General features: G+C 41.3%; 1 protein-coding gene across 2 annotated transcripts in view; it reads left to right on the plus strand.

Annotated features, from left to right (window-relative positions):
• Positions 1 to 18007, plus strand: part of TMC7 (transmembrane channel like 7) — a 71603-nt gene that overhangs the window by 23901 nt on the left and 29695 nt on the right. For both annotated transcript variants that reach the window (XM_004450415.4, XM_004450417.5), the window contains exons 3-5: positions 1511 to 1659; positions 4453 to 4620; positions 12320 to 12402. In XM_004450415.4, coding sequence (XP_004450472.2) covers positions 1511 to 1659; positions 4453 to 4620; positions 12320 to 12402 — 400 coding nt within the window. The remainder of the gene's footprint in view (positions 1 to 1510; positions 1660 to 4452; positions 4621 to 12319; positions 12403 to 18007) is intronic.

Here is an 18007-nt window from a genome sequence, read left to right on the forward strand (position 1 = left end):
CAACTTTGCCCTCTTCCGGCAAGAAACTTTTCGTTGTCACAACTGGGGTGGGGGTGCTACTGTGTATTAGTCAGGGTTCTCTAAGGGACAGAATCAACAGGAGGAATCTGTAAATAGTATGAGATTTTATAAGAGCCTCTCACGTGACTGGGGATGCACAAGTCCAGATTCTGCAGGCAGGCTGCAAACCAGGGGCTCCGATGAAAGTCCAATGAAGGTCCTTGATGAGTTTCTGGGAGACTTTGGCTGGAGCTGGGAAATTCTCTCTGAATGCTGAAATCACTTCCCTTTTAAGGCATTCAACTGATTGGATAACAGTCACTCATTGCTGAAGGCAATCTCCCTGGTTGATCATAGATGTAATCAGGCATCTACTGCAGTAAGCTCACTAATGACTAAAGACCATAAATGCCCTATTTTACAGTTAGCCCAGGGCCTGCTTGGCCAAACAACTGGGCACAGTTACCTGGTCAAGGTGACCCATTATCCTAACCATCAAATACTGGCATTTCACGGGTAGAGAACTGATGTTGCTCAACATCCTAGAATGCACAGGATGTCGTACCTCCCCAGCAGAGAATTATCTGGTCCTAAATTTTGATTGTGCATATTGCAAAACCCTGATTTACACCAGCTCAGTGCCTGGCCCATAAGTACAAGTTCAGTAAATGTGGAAGTGAGGGAAGGAAGATGGCAGTGGAGATAAGAGGGCTTTTAACAGTAGCAGAAAGGAGGAAGAATATGTGTTGTTTACTGTGTAGAAAGGGGCAAATGTAAAGAATCCAAGGGCAGGTTCAAGAAACAGATATTCATGTGGTTGGACCTAGGATGGTGGTGGAGGGAGGCTTGGAAAGCCTTGAATTCTAACCTAAAGGATATGCTTTTTATTCTATAAATAACAATGGGCCATGAAATTAAAATATTGATATGATTATAGGTTGTATCTATCCTGTGCTTGTGACAAAGCCAGTTTGAACAATACAGGAGCGGTAAACCTTTTAAATCAGGGGATTGTGTATTCATTACATAATGGATATGTATTGAGAACCTACTATGTGCAGGGTACTATGCCAGATGCAAGGAATGCAGGGTTGAGCAGGCAGACGCAGCTTCAGCTCTCGTGGAACTCAGCATGTGTGTTGCAGGCACATGGAGGCCACAACAATAAGTATTGTACATTCTTGGCCTTTCAAGAGCTTGTGGTACATTTGGGGAGACAGACATTGGTCAGATAACACCAAGTTGAAGAGGGTAAGTTATAAAAAGGAGGGCTGTTTTGGCAGACAAAACGGGGAGCTTGATCCAGCCTGGGGGAGGGGAAGGAAGTCAGCTATGTCCGAAGGAGTCATTTTATGGGGTTTAGGGCAGCCATCATAGGACCGTGCCACATCATCATTGAGCCCATTTCCTGGGATGGGGTTTTTTTTGATCCTGAGCCGTGATGCCATGGCCACTGTCATTGTCACCATCACGATCTTTTTTCTTTCTTTCTTTTTTTTTTTTAATGCAGGGACATTCAGGAGACCCAAATGAAGTATTTATCTGAGTGGGACCAATGGAAACGGTATAGCAGCAAGTCTTGGAAGAGGTTTATAGAGAAGGCCCGTGAAGTGACAGCCCACCTGGAGCTGTGGCGAAAGGACATTCGCAGCATAGAAGGTATTTGCACCTCCTGTGCCTGGGAGAGAAGGACTTCATTTGCACTACCCTCTCTCTGAAACTGAGCATTTCCTTCTGTGATGCATGTGAGCCCCCAACCACTGGTAGAATTAGTAGAACCCAGGTCTTTGCCACAAGGAAGATCAGACATTTTGCTGTCCCTTTGGGTTGCTGCAGGTACTTTGGAATCTCATTTACGCTCATCACTATGTTGAAATTACAGTAGTTATTAGACCTGCCACTAGATCTTGTTATTTAATGTATCAGTGAAAGTGCATGTTATTCTCTTGCAAATGTGGTTTTTTAAAAATATTATGATAACTATTTTTCCATTTGTGTTTCAAGCATTTAAAAATATTATTCTCTGATGGGATTTGTAGGTTTCACCATACTGACAAGGGGAATGTTTAAGTGCTGCATGAAATGTTAAGAATCCCAACCTTTCCCATGATGGTGAAAATTTGGGATGCAGCATCCAAACATTCGAAGTTGTACTAAAATATAACATAAGAAAAAAAATTAAACATTTGGATGATATAACAGAGCTAGGGGGAAAAAATGCCTCTTTGAATTACATATTTTCTACTGTAAAGCAAAAATGAATTTATAACCATCTCCTTGAAACTGGTAAAAATGGAAATCCTGACAAGTTTTTAAGGAATGTGGGAAGACAAATGGTTGTCCTGATATTACTATTTTAATACATATAAATTATCATTGATAATATGTACTTTTTCTTTTGAGATTTAAGCATAACATCATATCTGGGGCAAAATCATAAAAGCTAACCTTTTTTGAGCATTTACAGTGAGCCAGGCATTGCTTTAAGCATTTTACTTTTATTATCACAGTTAGTTCTCACAAGACTTTGATATAGGTATTCATAATTTGCATGGCTCAGGGAGGTTAAGACACTTGCCCAAGTTCGCTCAGCTAAGAGAAAGCAGAACCAGGGTTTAAACCTAGGCAGTGACCAAGTTTTAGCCACTATGCCTAGCTTCCTCTTTTACTAAGTGGAAGTTTTTCTGGAGATTTCCACTCAAAAGGTGGCTGGTGTGTTGAGAAGTAGATTGTCCCTGAAGAACAAGAACCTTGATTTTTCTCTTCAATTACTCACCTCCTGTGAGCTCATGGTGAGATGCCCACCAGGCTGTAGGTGAAGGTGAGCTAGTCAATCTCCTTGCCTCTGGCAAGGTTGTTGGGTGATAGCGAGGCAAAGATGATGGGTATCTTCTGTTTTCACTCTCAGAAGATAAGGTCTTTGCTTTTACTAAGAACAAGTAGGCACAGTTATTCTCCAGAATGTTTCCTGGCTAACTTCCTCAGTAATTTAAACATTACCTGGAGGAAGGTTGGTTTTCTATTTTGAAAAATCAACCAATATTAACAGGATAAGGGAGAAAAATCAGATGATTACCCCAACAGTTAAAGAAAAAGCATTGATGAAATTTGGTTCTCATTCTTAGCATGGAAGAGATAAATGGGAACTTCCTTAACCTGATAAAAAGGATCTATAAAAATCCTACAGCAAACATCAGCTAAATTAGGAAATATTGAAATCTTTTCCTGAGATTGAAGATGAGAAAAAGGTGCTAATGATGACAAAATTTAAGAAACAAACTATTAAATTTAATATGTGATTTTGGGAAGGTTGCCAGGTACAAGGTCTATTTATTAAAGCCAACTGTATTCTATTAACAGCAACAAACAATTAGAAGATTTTAAAATGATATAATTTACAATAGTATCAACAAATATCAAATATCTATGAATATATCTAAAGAAAGACATGTAAGAATTCTACACTGAAAACTAAAATACCCTTGAGGGAAATTAAAGATCTCAATATACCATAGTCATCAAAAGAATTAATCGGAAGACTCGATAGATGTCATCTCTCCTAAATCAACTATATGTTCCATGTAATCCCAGTCAGAATCTCATTTTGTATACATATGAAAATTAATATGCTGTTTCTAAAATTTATATATAAATGCAAAGGATCAAGTAGGATAGGGAAGCAGATTTGACTCAACTGACAGAGCATCCACCTACCACATGGGAGGTCCAGGGTTCAAACCCAGGGCTTCCTGACCCATGTGGTGAGCTGGCCCACACGCAGTGCTGGTGCACACAAGGAGTGCCGTGCCACGCAGGAGTTTCCCCGCGTAGGGGAGCCCCATGCACAAGGAGTGCGCCCCAAAAGAAGAGCTGCCTTGCATGAAAAAAGTGCAACCTGCCCAGGAGTGGCACCACACACATGGAGAGCTGATGCAGCAAGATGACGCAACAAAAAGAGACACAGATTCCTGGTGCCGCTGACAAGACTACAAGAGGACAAAGACGAACACACAGTGAATGGACACAAAGAGAAGACAACTGGGGGTGGGGGAAGGGGAGAGAAATAAATTAAAAATAAATCTTTAAAAAAGAAAAGAATACCTAGGATAATCTTAAGGAAGAACAAAGCTGAAAGACTTAGAATCCTTGATATGAAGTCTTATTGTATATCTGCAATAACTAAGACAGTCTGGTATTGATGTGAGAATACACAATAGACCAATGAAACAGAAGAGAAAGTTTAGAAACACATTCATACATATATCATCAATTTGACTTACAACAAAAGCATTACTACAATTGATTGGGGGAAAGAATGACCTTTTTAATGACGATGCTGGTTCAGTTAGATATGAGAAAAAGTAAATATTGAGCCTTTTATGACTGACTAAATCTGAAGTGTATTGTAGACCAATACTCTTGGTCAATGATGTCTGGATTTCTTTTTTCCAGGGAAATTTGGCACTGGGATTCAGTCCTATTTCTCCTTCTTACGGTTCCTGGTATTGCTGAATTTGGTGATATTTCTAATCATCTTTATGCTGGTTTTGCTCCCAATCTTGCTTACAAAATACAAGATCACCAACAGCAGCTTTGTGCTCATTCCATCCAAAGGCATAGGTAAGTCTGAGGCCTGGTTTACCATGAGGGTTACTCTTTTCACTGATGTACCTAACTACAGTGTTTCTTTCCCTAGGAATCTTCACTCTCATATCTTGGGTCACTGTGTTAGTCAGGATAGGCTAAGTTATGCTGCAGAAACAAATGACCTCAAACCCCTCAGTCCCTAATAACCACTGCCTTCATTTGCGAGGGCTGTTATAACAAAGGGCCACAGACTAGTTGGCTTAAATGACAAAAATGTATTACCTCTTGGTTCTGGAATCTACATTTCTGAAATCAAGGTGTTGGCAGGGCTGTGCTTTATCTTAAAGGGGAGAGTCCATTCCATGCCTCTCCCTGGCTTCTGGTGCATGGTCAGCAGTCCGTGACGTTCCTTGACTTGTCATGGGATAACTCAATCTCTTCCTCCATACATGGCCATCTCTCTCTCTCTGTTTCCCAGTATCCACATTTCTTCTTATAAGGATACCAGTCATATTGGATTAGGGCCTATTCCTGTTTGGCCTTGTTTTCGTTTCCCTGAGCTGCTTACGCAAATACCATGAAATGGGTTGGCTTAAACAATGGGAATTTATTTGCTCACAGTTTTGAAGTTAAGAAAAGGTCTAAATCAAGGCATCATCATGGTGGTGCTCTCTTCCTGAAAACTGTGGCTTCTGGAGCTGGCTGCTGGTAACCCTTGTTCTTACCTTGTCCCGTGGCAAGGCACATGGTGACATCTGGTTTCTCTCTTCGCTTCCAAGTTCTTTTGAATTTCAGCTTCTTGCTTCCCATGGCTTCCTTTCTCTGTCTGGATTTCAATCCACTTATAAAGGACTCCAGGAATAGGACTGAGGCCCTCCTGATTGAGGTGGGCCACACCTGAACTGAAGAAACCTTGTAAAAAATTCCTACTTACGATGGGTTCACACCCACAGGGTGGATTAGATTTAAGACATGTTTGTCTGGGATGCATACAGCTTCAAACCACCACACTCCACCCTCAGAATCCCAAAAAGATATGTTCTTTCTCCATGTAAAATACCTTCATTCCAAACCAGCACCCCAAAACCTTAAGTCATTTGAATAACAGTGTTAAGTACAAAGTCATCAGAACCGACTATTGGTGTCGTCTGTCCTGGGGCACAATTCCCCTCTGACTGTGGACCTGGGAAATCGAGAGAACAAGTTATCTGCTTCCAATATACAAAGGAGGGACAGGCCTAGGATAAAGTTCCTATTCCAGAAGGGAGAAATTGGAAGGAAAACAGGGGTCAGGGGTCCCAAACAATTCTGAAACCCAGCAGGGCAAACTCCATTAGATTTCAAGGTCTGAGAGCCATCTGTGGATCGATGTTTTGTCCTTTGGGTCTGATGGAGCCACTGACACACCCCCTCCAAGCATTGGCCTGGTAGCCAATCTCTCCACAAACCTTGGGCACTGGGGTGGCAGCACTCTCCCTGAGCGATGGGGCGGAAGCCCACCCCTTCCAAGCTCCGGGCAGGCTCATCCCTCGCACACACCTGGCTGGGCCGACTCTCTTGGTCCGAGGAGATATTTTCAGTCCAGACCTCAGCTTCCATGGTTCTACCCTTGAAGTCATTCTTCCATTAATTGGTCCCTTCTCTGTCCCTTTCACAGCAAACAGGCAGTGGTTCTGCTCATACAGACCTTATAAAAAACCTGTCAGCTTTGCATGTAGCTCACCAGGGTCCAAAACCATCAGACAATAGAACCTTCTGTAGATCTTTCCTGCATAACTGCACTTCCAGATGGCTGACTGGTTCCATGTTCTAGTTAAACCCTTACATGGAACACTGTTCTCTGGGAACTTGTTTTCTAGGGAGCTCAGCATTTTTCAAACCATCAGTTTCTGGTTTCTTTGTGCTCAGGAGTTCTGTTCTCAGTTTATCCCCTTCCTTTCATATTTTACTATAAGCTGCAAGGAGAAACCAGGCTGCTCTTTCAACATGTGGCTTCAAAAGGTCCTCAGCTAAATATCCAGGTTCATTGGTTTCAAGTTCTGCCTTCCATCTGATATCAGGAGTCACAATTTCACCAAGTTCTCAGCCACTTTTAAACTAGAACCATGGGGAGTGGATGTAGTGCAAGTGGTTGAACACCTGCTTCCCATGTATGAGGTCCTGGGTTTAATCCCCGGTACCTCCAAAAAAGCAACAAAAAAACAAACAAAAAACAAAACCAATAAGGATCACATTTCCTCCAGTTTCCAGTGACACATCATTTCCATCTAAGACCTCATGGGAAGTACCTTTAGTATCCATATTTCTACCAACAGTCTCTTCACAGCAATCTGGGCCTTTTTGATCAGCTACCTCACAGTTCTTCCAGTCTCTACCCACTACCCATTTCAAAGCCATTTCTACATGGTGGTGTTTACAATGGCAGCACCCCCACTTTCCTGGTTCCAAAATCTGTTTAGTTTCCTGGGGCTGATCAAATACCATGACATAGGTCAGATTAAACAGTGGAAATTTATTTGCTCGTGGTTCTGAGGTTAGGAAAACATCCAAATCAAGGCATCGTCAGTCTTTTGACTGGAAACTCAGCAGAGTGGAGGGTGTAGTCTTGAGGCATAATTCCTTAGAATAAATTTCCTTTTATATATGTGTGTATGTCTGTGTCTATGTGTGTATACACATATACATGCAAATGCATATACATATACATATATTGTATTGGTTCTGTTTCTCACCTGAATTTCCAGCCTCTGACCTGCCCTATGAATTCAGACTTCCAGTGCCTGTAACCATGTGAACCAATTCCTGATCATCATAAATTCTGATACACATACATATATCCTGTTGGTTCTGTTTCTCTGGAGAACCCTACTCACATGACCACAAAAATTCCTCACTCACAGTGCATGTCCATCGTGGGTCAGTGATGGCTTTGCTCACGTGGACTTCACCCTAGAGCCTTTGCTCATGGAGTAGCCTCTCTCTGGACCACTGGCAATCCCTGTGCCTGAGGGCAAGCGTGCTTGCTCCTTAAGCTTCTGCCTGGAGATGGCATGTGTCATTTCTGCCACATCTCATTGGCCAAAGAAAGTCACATGGCCACCCCTGGGGTCAGCAGGGTATTTGGAAGAGGAGCACTGCAGGGCAGGGAGGTGGGATATTTGGCACACACAACACAGCGTACCCCAGCGGCTGTCCATTTCTAGATTTCATCCTTGATGCTACTGCTGCTGAAAGCTACTACCATTTATAGAATGCCAACCATGCCCAGATACCGTGCCAGGAGCTGGCCTTCTGTTTTCTTACTGAATTCTCAACACAAGTCACATCGTCTTGGGGTGGGGGATCCTAGTCCCCATTTGTTCAAATGGAGTGAGTTTCAGTCCTTCCACAGATGGTTAGCGAATATCCTCTGGGTACCAGGCTCTGCTATGGGCTGTTCATGGGTGAGCTAAGTCAACGCAGGTGTCCTCCTGTCCTCAGAGCTCACGCTTCTCCTATCATGTAACTCCTTTTCAACAGAAGAAGAACCTTTTGGAATCACTTCTGTGGCCAAGGGTTCCTCTTCAGCATGCTGGTTCCTACTTTGATCACATTTAAAAATTAAAGTAGAAGAAAATGTGAACCCTGACTGAGCTCTGGGGTGCTAGAAATCATTCAGCACTCACTTATTGAGTGCCTACTGTATGCCAGAGGCTGTGTTCTCCTTTTCTCATATGTCCGTATAATAGATAAATATTGACTGTGGCTGAGTGAAAACCCGGGAATGTTTCAAGGCCTAGCTGTTCTAGTTGCTTAAGCTTTCTTTTTTTTTTTAAAAGATTTATTTATTTATTTAATTTCCCCCCCTCCCCTGGTTGTCTGTTCTTGGTGTCTATTTGCTGCGTCTTGTTTCTTTGTCCGCTTCTGTTGTCATCAGCGGTATGGGAAGTGTGGGCGGCGCCATTCCTGGGCAGGCTGCACTTTCTCTTCACGCTGGGCGGCTTTCCTCACGGGCGCACTCCTTGCGCGTGGGGCTCCCCCACGCGGGGGACACCCTTGCGTGGCACGGCACTACTTGCGCGCATCAGCACTGCGCATGGCCAGCTCCACACGGGTCGAGGAGGCCCGGGGTTTGAACCGCGGACCTCCCATATGGTAGACGGACGCCCTAACCACTGGGCCAAAGTCCGTTTCCCGCTTAAGCTTTCTTGATCCTCAGTTTCCTTATTCATAGAATGAGATGATAATTTAAATAATGGAATGTTTATTTCATTGTTCAAACCATACCTCATTATATGATACTTAGCTCATGTAAAAACAATAATTACTATTAATATTTAAATGTCAAATCATTGAAAACAATATTGTTATATAATAATATAAACTTTCTATTTTTTAATATAAAATATAGTAACTTATTTAAACACTGCCTGTAACGTCAATGAGGATTAAATGAGGTAATACACATATATCACTTACCATAGTGCCTGGCACATAGAAAGCATCCCAAACGTGGTAGTTGCTATTATATTTTTCAGTAGTGTTTATTTCTAGATCTGAATGCCATTCTGTTTCTGGATGTGAATCTGGAGCTTGAGCACATCATCACCACTGCCTGTTCCCTCTCTATTCAGTCTTTTTAAAAAATATATGTATTTATACTTTTTAAAAAAAGATAGACTACATAGATGTTACATAAAAAATATAGGGGATTCCCGTAGGCCCCCTCCCTACCCCTCCACATTTTCCCGCATTAACAGCATCCTTCAGTTAGTTTGGTGCATTTGTTACAATTGATAAAGACATTTTGGAGCATTGCCACTAAGTGTGGATTATAGTTTGCATTGTAGTTTACACTTTATCCTGTGCAATTTTCTAAGTTATTACAAGATATACAGTGGCCCATATCTGTCATTGCAGTGTCATTCAGGACAATATCCAAGTCCAAAAATGCCTCTGTGTTACACCTGTTTTTCCCTCTCACCACCCTAGAACCTCCAGTGGCCACTGCCTCCACATGAATGATGTAAGTTCTTCCATTGCTAGACTCACAATAAATCTCTAGTAGAATACCAGTGATTCCATTCAGTCTTTTTTTTTTAAAGATTTATTTTTTGTTTATCACCCCCCCCTTTGCTGCTTGCTTGCTGTCTGCTCTCTGTATCCATTCCCTGCACATTCTTCTGTGTCTGCTTGTATCCTTTTGTTGCATCATCTTGCTGTGCCAGCTCTCCCCAGGCTGTCAGCCCTCTGCGGACGTGGGCCAGTTTGCCTTCACAAGTAGGCCCTGGGACATGAACCCAGGGCCTTCCGTATGGTAGACAGGAGCCCAATCGATTGAGCCACATGTGCTTCACTCCATTCAGTCTTGAGCAAGGCTTTGGTAAGAGGGAGGCCGAGCCTCTGAAAGAAGAAATGGAGGAAGAAAATGGAGCTGGACTCTTAAGCACCGTCAGTTGGCATCTCTAAAATTTTTCTCGTCATTGTTTCCTCTGACTGCTGCATTCAGCTCACAATAGGTTGGCTCGAAGGGAAGGCAATGGAGAAATAAAAGTAGAGACACAAGAGAGGAGACAAACCTGGGACCAGGGGACTCACGGCTTCTAGAACTGAGAGCCTCAATCCTAGTTTTCCCATCGCATTTATTGCGAAACTCCTAAGCAGCTGTTTGCTAGAATCTGAACTGCAACATCATTTACAGTAACAGGGAACAACTGCAACATCTACAATAGAACAGGTGTAACATTTACAATAATAAACAGATAAGTCAGTTTCCCACAACATCTGACTATATACCCCCATACACTATTTAAAAAAAACAAACAAACTTGCCTAGTAAACTTTTTCCCTTAAGGAAAGAACCAGAAGTCCCTCCCATCCTCTCCCCACCTGCCTTCTCTTCTTTAGGGATATTTTTATTGAGCATCTCCTCTGAGCTAGGCCCTGAGGATACAGCAGAGAGTAAATTCACAGTGTCGATAGGCTTTAGCAGAAGGCAGGTGTCAAAGAAGTATATAATTTATGCATTTGGCTGTCCGGGAAAGCAGAGGTCTGGGTGCTGGGAGCTTGAGCCCCAGGGCATGTGAGGATGAGGGGTCCGGGAGCCGAGCCCTGGAGGGTGAGCAGAAGACAGGTGGTTTGAAGAGCGGTGGACTTGCCCCCAGGCAGAGGAACAGCGTCTGCAAAGGGCCAAAGCTGGGAAATAACCGAGCATATTAGAGAAACCGAGTGCCCGTGGCTGCTTGGAACTTCTCTGAAGTATAAAGAGAGTAAATGCTTCAGGCTTTGCAGACCAGGGGTTCTCAGTCACAATGATTTGAGCCATTGTGAAAAATGCAAATGGATGGATGTGGCTCTGTTCCAGTAACTCTATTTGCAAATCAGGCAGCTGACCAGATTTGGCATGCGGGGCAGTAGTTCGCTAACCCCTGGGCTGGAGGATAGTGAGTGAGGAGTGGAGTGGCAAGAGGTGACGTTGGATGTCTTCCCCAGATGTTGCATTCCCTCCTCCTGACTCCTCCCAAAGAGGATCACTCGCTCCCCCCTCTCTGCCTATAGCACCATTTTCATATAACAATTTGAGCAGTTTATAGACCTCTCACTTGTCTTTCTCTGCTGCCTGATGGTGAGCATTTCAAGGGCAGTAACTGCTTCTTTCTTATCTTTTTATTCCCAATTTCTACCTGGTGCAGAGTGATTAAGAAATGTTTGTTGAACAAATAAATGAATGCATGCATGTTAGAATTACAAGATGGCAGAACTGGAAATTACCTTAGAAGAACTGATTCGACTCCCTTTTTTAACAAAGGGGAAACTGAGGCCCAGAAATGAGAGGTAGATGGGTTATTTTTCCTAATTCGTCACTCCCGTATAGTAGTGACTTTTGGGGCCTTCCACTGCAGGCAGAGAATACTTCCTGCTTCACCGATACAGGGCTCGGCCATGTGATTCGTTTTGGGTAGTGAAACGTTGGCTTCTCTTGTTGCGCTCCTGTGTTCTGCTGTGAGAAGGGCATTCCCCATGTACCCATTGGTCCTTTAGCCTGGGCTGTGGAATGAAGTCATGTGGGACAGATCTGAGCCCAAATGGAAAGCCTGGAATCCAGCCTGCCTCAGCCTACATCAGCGGAATGTACTCTTAACTGCAAACCCACAAGGGAGAAAATTGAGAAAATGTTTGCTTGGTACTTTAAATCTGAATCTTTGAGGTCATTTGTTATGCAGCAAGAGCTGACTGACACAGAGGGGAGTTGTGTTAATTGTTCAAGCATAGAGTGTGTCAAGTGGTGTTCAAAAATGTCTTTGTTGATTATACATATGTAAATATATTTGGAAGAATACTGCATGTTTATTTTCATACACATGTAAATAGAGATTTTTTGTTGGATTGCTTAAAATGGTATAGCAGTTACAGCAATATGCTATAACATGCAAATATGAACCCCAAAACAAAATACACATACAAGTAGAAAACATGTATTGTACATAGATCCACATGCAAAATGTACAGGGGAAAAACATACCTGCAGATGTTTACTGAAAATAGTAAAGAAGAAAAATGCCCCTGTGCCAGACATCTTGGGGTTTGGTCTGCAAAAAGAAAGCACAAATACATAAATGTACATCCAAATGCAAACATACAGCTATATATCCACATATCTAAATACATATACGTGCACACACAAACTGTGATTAATAGGTTATCAAGACTGTAAAACAATTGCCACTCATTTTCTTGTTTTTCTTTTTTACAGATATACAATGTACAGTTTATCCAATAAGTAGCTCTGGACTTATTTACTTCTACAGTTATATCATAGACTTGCTTTCTGGCACTGTAAGTATTTAACGTAATTCTCAGTACCTGGTAAATATATGTAGTAACTACACTGAACATAGACCAGTTTAAAGATCAGTTTCCCGGCCATCTGCAGTGAGACCAAACACAAGTGTTGACACAAGTACTAGTAAAAGAAACAGGGCTTGCAATTAGTTGTTCAGCATGGATCCCGGAAGTGTGCTTTAGGCTCCTCCTAGCCCCCACACCTTCATACTGGCCTGCACAGAAATAAAATACTTAGTTCCCCCAAAGAAGGAAATTTCAGTGAAACTAAACCCAGATAAGGCCCCCCATTTACTTCATTTCTGTGGCACTGAAAAATCTTTAATACTTTAGGGATCTTTGGATGCCTTGATGAAGACTGTGACTCTTCTCAAAATGTGCACACAGCCACGTGTAATGCACAAACTCACATGCACACACATCATGTACACATGTACACATATGCCCATATGTGCTTACCCTGCATAGGCCCATCATGCATTCCCTGAGGTACCTTCGAAGTATGAAAATATTAGCTCTAAAATGGAATTAATCTCATCCTTCTTAGAGTGTCATAAAAGGTTTTTTTAATCTTCCTTTTAAAAACTGATTTTTGCACGTGCTTTGCCTTTTTGGAAATATTAATCAATTTATTACAAACGTTAAAAATATATTTCTTTGATTCTTAAGCCATGATGGGAGCCAGCATCTGCTGAGAGTAGAAAGGGCCAGATGTTCAGGGAGGGGGTGATTTGTTCGAATCTAAGCTACGTTTAAGCTGCTTTAAAATACAAAGCTGAGACTCAACTTTTATCAAATTATTCAAGTAATTTCCAAATTAATTTATTGGTTTTTAGAACTGGTGGGGATCTTTTGAAGTGGCTGTCATCTTTTGAAGGATGTTCTTGTCTTTCAAAGCCCTTTCAGTAAGCTGAGAGTCTTTGGGGGACTCACAAAGCACAGAGGTTCTCATCAGTGACATGGTTCCTGAGGCCGAGTCCTCCCTCAGCTTCAGCCAGACACTCAGAATTCTCGAGCTCTCCTGATGCTCTTAATACCCTGAGATCTTATACAGTCAAGCATTGCTGCAGCCAACTGAGTGGTAAAAATCCTTATTAGATGTCTTACTAAATTGTGTTGTCCCAACCCTTCAGACCATGTGAGAGGTTGTGTCACGTGGCCACGAAGCGTGTGCTCTCTTGCTGGGCTGCTTGGGTTTGAATCCTGATTCTGACACGTAGGTTTTAAATAACCTCCCTGTGCCTTAACCGCCTCATCTCGACACTGGGGTGGTGAGTGTAATTATAGCACACGGGCGAGTTAATAAATGTTTACAGGGGTGCCTGGCACACAGCAAGCACTGTATAAGTTCTAGTTTCCATTTTATTAGTAAGGCTTACAATTTTATTAATGTTATTGTTGTCCATGGCGCATGGGCATTTGGCGGGTTTCCATGAATTTGTTCTGCTAGATGGAAGTGATGCTCAGTAGGGTTGGAGAAAGGGCTTTGCTGTGTCCTTGAAAGCCCCCTCCTGTCACCAGAGTGCCCACTGTGCTGGCCAAGGGGCAGTCCCTACAGACACCTGCGGTGGCCCCTGTTCCTGCCCCCAGCCTCTTCTCCCCACCTCTCTCATTTTTTTTTCTTCTTTATAAATTGATTTATATTTTATATAAATGGAATCATACAATGTTACACAGTATGTTTAGTTCATAGTAACACAATCATACAGTATTTGTCCTTTTCTGTCTGGCTTGCTTTGCTTAACATAATGTCCTCCAGGTTCATCCATGTTGCCATATATTGCACGACTTCATTTCTTCTTACAGCTGCATAATATTCCATCATGTGAATAGACCACAGTTTATCTATTCATCGGTTGATGGACACCTGAGTTGTTCCCACCTTTTGGCAATCACGAATAGCGCCACTATGAACATCAGTGTGCAGATGTCTTTTTGTTTCATGGCTCACAGTTCTTCTGGGTATATACCCAGTAATGGTATTGCATGGTCACGTGGCAAGTCTGTATTCAGCTTCTTTAGGAACTGCCAGACAGTCTTCCAGAGTGGCTGTACTATTCTGCATTCCCACTAACAGTGAATAGGTGTTCCTATCTCTCCACATCCTCTCCAACACTTGTAGTCCTCTGTTTTTTAATAGTGACCATTCTGATAGGTGTGAAATGATATCTCATTGTGGTTTTGATTGCATTTGCCTAATCATTAGTGATGTTGAGCATATTTTCATGTGTTTTTTTGTTTGTTTCCCATTTGCATTTCTTCTTTGGACAAATGTCTATTCAAGTCTTTTGCTCATTTTTAAAAATTGGGTCATTTATCTTTTTATTATTGAGTTGAAACATCTCTTTATATATCATGAATATTAAGCCCTTATCAGACATGTGATTTCCAAATATTTTTTCCCATTGAATCAGCTGCCTTTTCATCCTTTGGACAAAGTCTTGTGAGGTGCAACAGTGTTGAATTTTGAGAAGGTCCCATTTATCTATTTTTTCTTTTGTTGTGCATGCTTTGGATGTAAGGTCTAAGAAACCACCACCTACTACAAGGTCTTGAAGATGTTTCCCTACGTTTTCTTCTAGTAATTTTATGGTCCTGGCTTTTATATTTAGGTCTTTGATCCATTTTTTGTTATTCTTGTACAGGGAGTGAGATAGGTGTCCTCTTTCATTCTTTGGTTATAGATCACCAGTTCTCCCAGCACCATTTGTTGAAGAGACTGTTTTGTCCCATTAACATGGACTTGGTAGGTTTGTCAAAAACTGGCTGACTGTATAGGTGAGGGTTTATTCCTGGACTCTCAATTCTATTCCACTGATTGATATGTCTGTCTTTATGCCAGTACCATGCTGTTTTGACCACTGTAACTTTGTAATATGTTTCAAGTTCAGGCAGTGAAATTCCTCCCATGTCACTCTTCTTTTTTAGAATGCTTTTGGCTCTTTGGGTACGCTTTCCCTTCCAAATGAATTTGGTAATTGCCTTTTGTAATTTTGTAAAGTAGGCTGTTTAATTTAGCATTGTTTTGTAGTTTTCTGCATATAGGTCCTATACTTCTTTGGTTAAATTAATTCCTAGGTATTTGAGTCTTTTTGTTGCTATTATAAATGGAATTTTTCCCCCTGATTTCCTCCTCAGAATGTTCAGTACTAGTGTACAAAAATATTACTCATTCTCCATGTTGATCTTATATCCTGCCACTTTACTGAACTCATTTATTAACTCAAGTAGCTTTGTAGTAGACATTGCAGAATTTTCTAAATATAAGATCATGTCATCTGCAAATAGTGTGAGTTTTACTTCCTCTTTTCCTATTTGGATGCCTTTAAATTTTTTTTTTCATGTCTAATTGCCCTAGCTTGAAATTCTAGAGCAATGTTGAATAACTGGTGACAGTGGGTATCTTTGTCTTGGTCATGATCTTAGAGGGAAAGCTTTCAACCTTTCCCCATTTAGTACAATGTTGGCTGTGGATTTTTTTTTTTAATCATATTGAGAAATTTTCCTTCTATTCCTAGCTTTTGAAGTGTTTTTATTTTTAAAAAATGCTGAATTTTGTCGAATACTTTTTCTGCATTGAGATAATCATGTGGTTTTTTCCCTTCAATTTGTTAATGTGGTGGGTGTATTACATTGGTTGATTTTCTTATGTTGAAACAGCTTTGCATACCAGAAATAAATCCCACTTGGTATTGATGAATAAGCCTTTTGATATGCTTTTGGATTCAATTTGCTATTATTTTGTTGAGAATTTTTGCATCTATGTTCATTAGAGAGCTTGGTCTGTAATTTTCTTTTCTTGTAGTGTCTTTTTCTGGCTTTAATACTAGGGTAATATAAGCTTCATAAAATGTGTTGGGTAATTTTCCCTCCTCTTCAATTTCTTAAGCAGGATTGGTGTTAATTCTTTTTGAAATTCTTGGTAGAATTCACCTGTGAAGCCATCTGGTCCTGGAGTTTTCTTTGCTGGGAGATTTTTGATGCCAGATTGAATCTCTTTAAATATGATTGGTTTGTTAAGCTCTTGTATTTTTTTGTAGCATCAGTGTAGGTTGTTTGTGCATTTCTAGGAATTTGTCCTTATCTCGGTTGTCTAGTTTGTTGGCATACAGTTTCTCATAATACCCTTTTATCATCCTCTTTTTTTTTTTTTTTAAAGATTTATTTTTATTTATTTAATTCCCCTCCCCTCCCCCGGTTGTCTGTTTTCTGTGTCTTTTTGCTGCGTCTTGTTTCTTTGTCTGCTTCTGTTGTCAGTGGCACGGGAAGTGTGGGCGGCGCCATTCCTCAGCAGGCTGCTCCCTCCTTCGCCCTGGGCGGCTCTCCTTATGGGTACACTCCTTGCGCGTGGGGCTCCCCTACGCGGGGGACACCCCTGTGTAGCACAGGCACTCCTTGCGCGCATCAGCACTGTGCACGGGCCAGCTCCACACGGGTCAAGGAGGCCCGGGGCTTGAACCGCGGACCTCCCATATGGTAGACGGACGCCCTAACCACTGGGCCAAAGTCCGTTTCCCTATCATCCTTTTTATTTCTGTGGAGTCAGTTGTAACTTCCCCCTTTCATTTTTTATTGTATTTATTTACATCATCTCTCTTTTTCCTTTTTTAGTCCTGCTAGGGGTTTGTCAATTTTACTGATCTTCTCAAAGAATCAGCTTTTGGTTTTGTTGATTTTCTCTATTGTTTTTTTGTTCTCAATTTCATTTATTTCTGCTCTAATCTTTATTCTTTCTTTCCTTCTGCTTGCTTTGGGCTTGGTTTGCTGTTCTTTTTCTAGTTTCTCTAGTTGTTCAGTTAAATCTTTTGAGTTTAGCTCTTTCTTCTTTTTTAAAATAGGCATTTAGGGCTATAAATTTCCCTCTTAAGACTGCCTTCATTGTATCCCATAAGTTTTGATAAGTCTTGCTCTCATTTTCATTTGTCTCAATATACTCACTGATTTCACTTTCTTCTTTGATCCACTGATTATTTAGGAGTGTGTTGTTCAGCCTCCACACATTTGCAAATTTACCTTCTTCCTGTCTATTATTGATTTCCTGTTTCATTCCATTATGATCTGAGAAGGTGCTTTGCATAGTTTCAGTCTTTTTCTATTTTTTGAGAGCAGCATTGTGCTCTACATGTGATCTATCCTGGAGAAAGATCCATGGACACTTCAGAATAATGTATAACCTGCTGAGTTTGGATGCAACATTCTGTTAGGTCTAACTTGGTTATCATATTGTTCAAGTTTTCTCTTTCCTTGCTGATCTTCTTTCTACTTGTTCTATCTAATGATGTGGGTGGTGTATTGAAATCTCCAACAATTATTGTAGAGATGTATATTTCTCCCTTCAGGTTTGTCAGAGTTTGCCTCATGTATTTTGGGGCACCCTGGTTAAGTGCATAGATATTTATAACTGTTAAATCTTCATGGGGGATTGTCCCTTTTATTAATATATCATTGCCTTCTATAGCTCTTATAACTTTTTTGCATTTGAAGTCTGTTTTGTCCAATATTAGTATAGCCACTCCTGTTCTTTTTGGTTACTATTTATTTGGAGTATCTTTTTCCAACCTTTCACTTTCAGCTGGTTTGTATCTAAGCTGAGTTTCTT

The sequence above is a fragment of the Dasypus novemcinctus genome, chromosome 23, assembly GCF_030445035.2.
Source record: "Dasypus novemcinctus isolate mDasNov1 chromosome 23, mDasNov1.1.hap2, whole genome shotgun sequence".
Taxonomy (NCBI): domain Eukaryota; kingdom Metazoa; phylum Chordata; class Mammalia; order Cingulata; family Dasypodidae; genus Dasypus; species Dasypus novemcinctus.